Source organism: Cyprinodon variegatus, unplaced genomic scaffold (genome assembly GCF_000732505.1).
Source record: "Cyprinodon variegatus isolate N-32 unplaced genomic scaffold, C_variegatus-1.0 Scaffold11, whole genome shotgun sequence".
Taxonomy (NCBI): domain Eukaryota; kingdom Metazoa; phylum Chordata; class Actinopteri; order Cyprinodontiformes; family Cyprinodontidae; genus Cyprinodon; species Cyprinodon variegatus.
The window spans coordinates 978,110-980,517 of record NW_015150464.1 but is presented as its reverse complement, the minus strand read 5'-3'; the positions used below and the strand labels follow the sequence as shown (position 1 = coordinate 980,517).

General features: G+C 42.5%; 1 protein-coding gene across 4 annotated transcripts in view; it reads right to left on the bottom strand.

Moving 5' to 3' along the window:
- The window catches only part of mypn (myopalladin), a 33,444-nt gene that overhangs the window by 7,444 nt on the left and 23,592 nt on the right, over window positions 1-2,408 (bottom strand). For 3 of the 4 annotated variants that reach the window (XM_015380076.1, XM_015380093.1, XM_015380103.1), the window contains 3 exons: window positions 1,550-1,771; window positions 1,318-1,467; window positions 1,154-1,233 (listed from right to left, as the gene is read on the bottom strand). In XM_015380076.1, coding sequence (XP_015235562.1) covers window positions 1,154-1,233; window positions 1,318-1,467; window positions 1,550-1,771 — 452 coding nt within the window. The remainder of the gene's footprint in view (window positions 1-1,153; window positions 1,234-1,317; window positions 1,468-1,549; window positions 1,772-2,408) is intronic. The other variant, XM_015380082.1, reaches the window with a different exon arrangement.

Here is a 2,408-nt window from a genome sequence, read left to right as displayed (position 1 = left end):
CTGTAAAAGGCGGCCCCGTCCAGGAAACACACAGCCAGGCAGACGAGCTCCAAGCCAGCTCCCATGTCAGAGGACGAAGAGAGCACATCCACTCAGTCAGAGAAACAGGACTACACTGGAAAACAGGCCGATCTCCAGCATCTATAAACAAGCGTTGCCTTTTCTTTTTAGGGCTTTCAGCAGAAAATTGCACAAATTGCCAAGGCAGCATATTTCTCTCTACTAAGCTTTATATTCTACTAATATCTACTAATTTGGCCTCTGTAGAGATGAGCCAGAGTAACGGCCTTCTCACTGCTGAGCTGAGTCAGATGTGGTCTTCTGACGTACAGTGTGAGCGGGTAGATTGCATGAGAGTGTCGGATCGCACAGTGTGAGAACATACAACTTTTAAAGTCTGCGGTTTCGTCGTACAATGTGAGCTGTAGCTGGGTGCAACGATTGAAAATATTATACAGTGTATTCCCGGCTGTAGGAGTGATGGAGCGGACACACTGAAAGATGAAAGTGACCTGTTCATGAGGTCTAATGTCTGCATTGGAGGCTGACTAAAATGGGATTTGTAAAGTTTAGAAAACCAAAATGGATCTGTGTTCTTGGGACTAACATTAAGCTTTTTAGCAACACAAAGTAAAAGACGGGTTGCTACTGCTGAGTATAGTGGAGAACCAGTGATGCTATGGGCCTGTCTGACAGCCTTGCTTAGTAATGCATGATAAGATGACGTTCCTGCAATGCTGGCACATTTAAGCTGAACACCTAGTGGCCTCTACAAGGAAGCTAAAAACTGTTCATCAAGCAAAGCGCATTTAACATTAGCATGTGAAATGCTACTGAAAAGGAGCTGGTGATTAAACATTTTTAGTTTGATGATACCCATCTTTCATTTCTTTTTAAATAAACAAATGAACTATTTCTTAAGATGAGGGGCGTTAAACCTTGTTAAATCTATTTTCATATATTTAGATGTGGGCAGTCCCATATGGTTCTGATGGAGTTATGTCCTGGTGAGATTGTTCTCATCCTTTTTGCTCCATTAAACATCTACAGCTTAAAGTGTGTCAGATTATTCCATCTCAGAATAATAGTCCCCTTTGCTCTATGTCACTGCTTGTCGCTCACAGTTTGTCCCATTTGTCCCACATCTGCTCACCTCTGAGACTGGATAGGCGTCAGCCGGCTTTGTGGAGGTCCAGATTGGATGATCAAATGTCCCGAACAGCTGATTCGTCCCTGATGATCAACAGCAGATTCATAATCAGCCAGAGCGTCAAGAAGGGAGGCATTGATGGAAGAAGAGGAAGGATGAAGTCATACCTGTGGGTTGGCTGCCATGATGGTGTAGTTTCCATCATCGTCACTGGTGGTGGACTCGATGTGTAAGGAGCAGGTCCCGTCACCTTCTCTTATCTTCTGGTAGTGAGTGTTCTTCTTCAGGATCTGTTTGCCATCCTTGAACCAGTAAACCTGATCAGGAACAAATATGTTTGTGAAAACAAGAAGAGATGAGGGGCCCGACAGGTACGAGTGGGTTCTGTTACCGTCTCACCTTTGGAGGAGGGACCCCCAAAACTTTACAGCTGAAAGTTACGGGCACGCCTTCCATGGCCTTGTAGTTCTTCAGCTTCTTGTCGAAGAGCGGCGCGATGCATTTCCCAGTGGGGATGTCGTCGTGCTGCACCTCATCGTCCGACTCCTCCACCGGCGTCCGCTCTAAACGGAACTCGATCTCACTCATCAACCGCTGCTCGAAATTGGACACTTTGTACTCCTGGAAAAATTTACGCCACCATGTCCGAATACTCCAGGTTACTGCATGATGTGTTTGTTTTTACGACAAATCTGTCTAAAAAAACTGATACTGCAGCCCCATGCAAACACGTTTCAAACAAAAACACGACCGAGAAACAAAGGGCATCCGTTCAAAACACGGGGTCAGAACTTTTTCACAGGTCAAGTCAAGTAGGTATGGAGGACCAACTCTGCCATATTTAAAAATAAATACAGAAATGAATAAATGCTCAATAAATATATAAGCATACAATTAATTGCCAACAAAAATACAATCAACAAATAAATGTAAGTAGAAATTAAATTATACAGTGAGACATAACAGTATATAACTCTTTTAATTAGCTTCTTTATTTATTCGCCTTTGTAATATTTACCTTATTTATTTTTTTGTTCTTTATATATTTTTTTTTTTACATTTCTGCCTGCCCTCATTTCTGCCTTCCCTTTTAACATTTCTGCCTTCCCTTTTTTCATTTCTGCCTGCCCTTTTTACATTTCTGCCTTCTCTTTTTACATTTCTGCCTTCCCTATTAACATTTCTGCCTGCCCTTTTTACATTTCTGCCTTCCCTTTTTACATTTCTGCCTTCCCTTTTTACATTTCTGCCTTCCCTT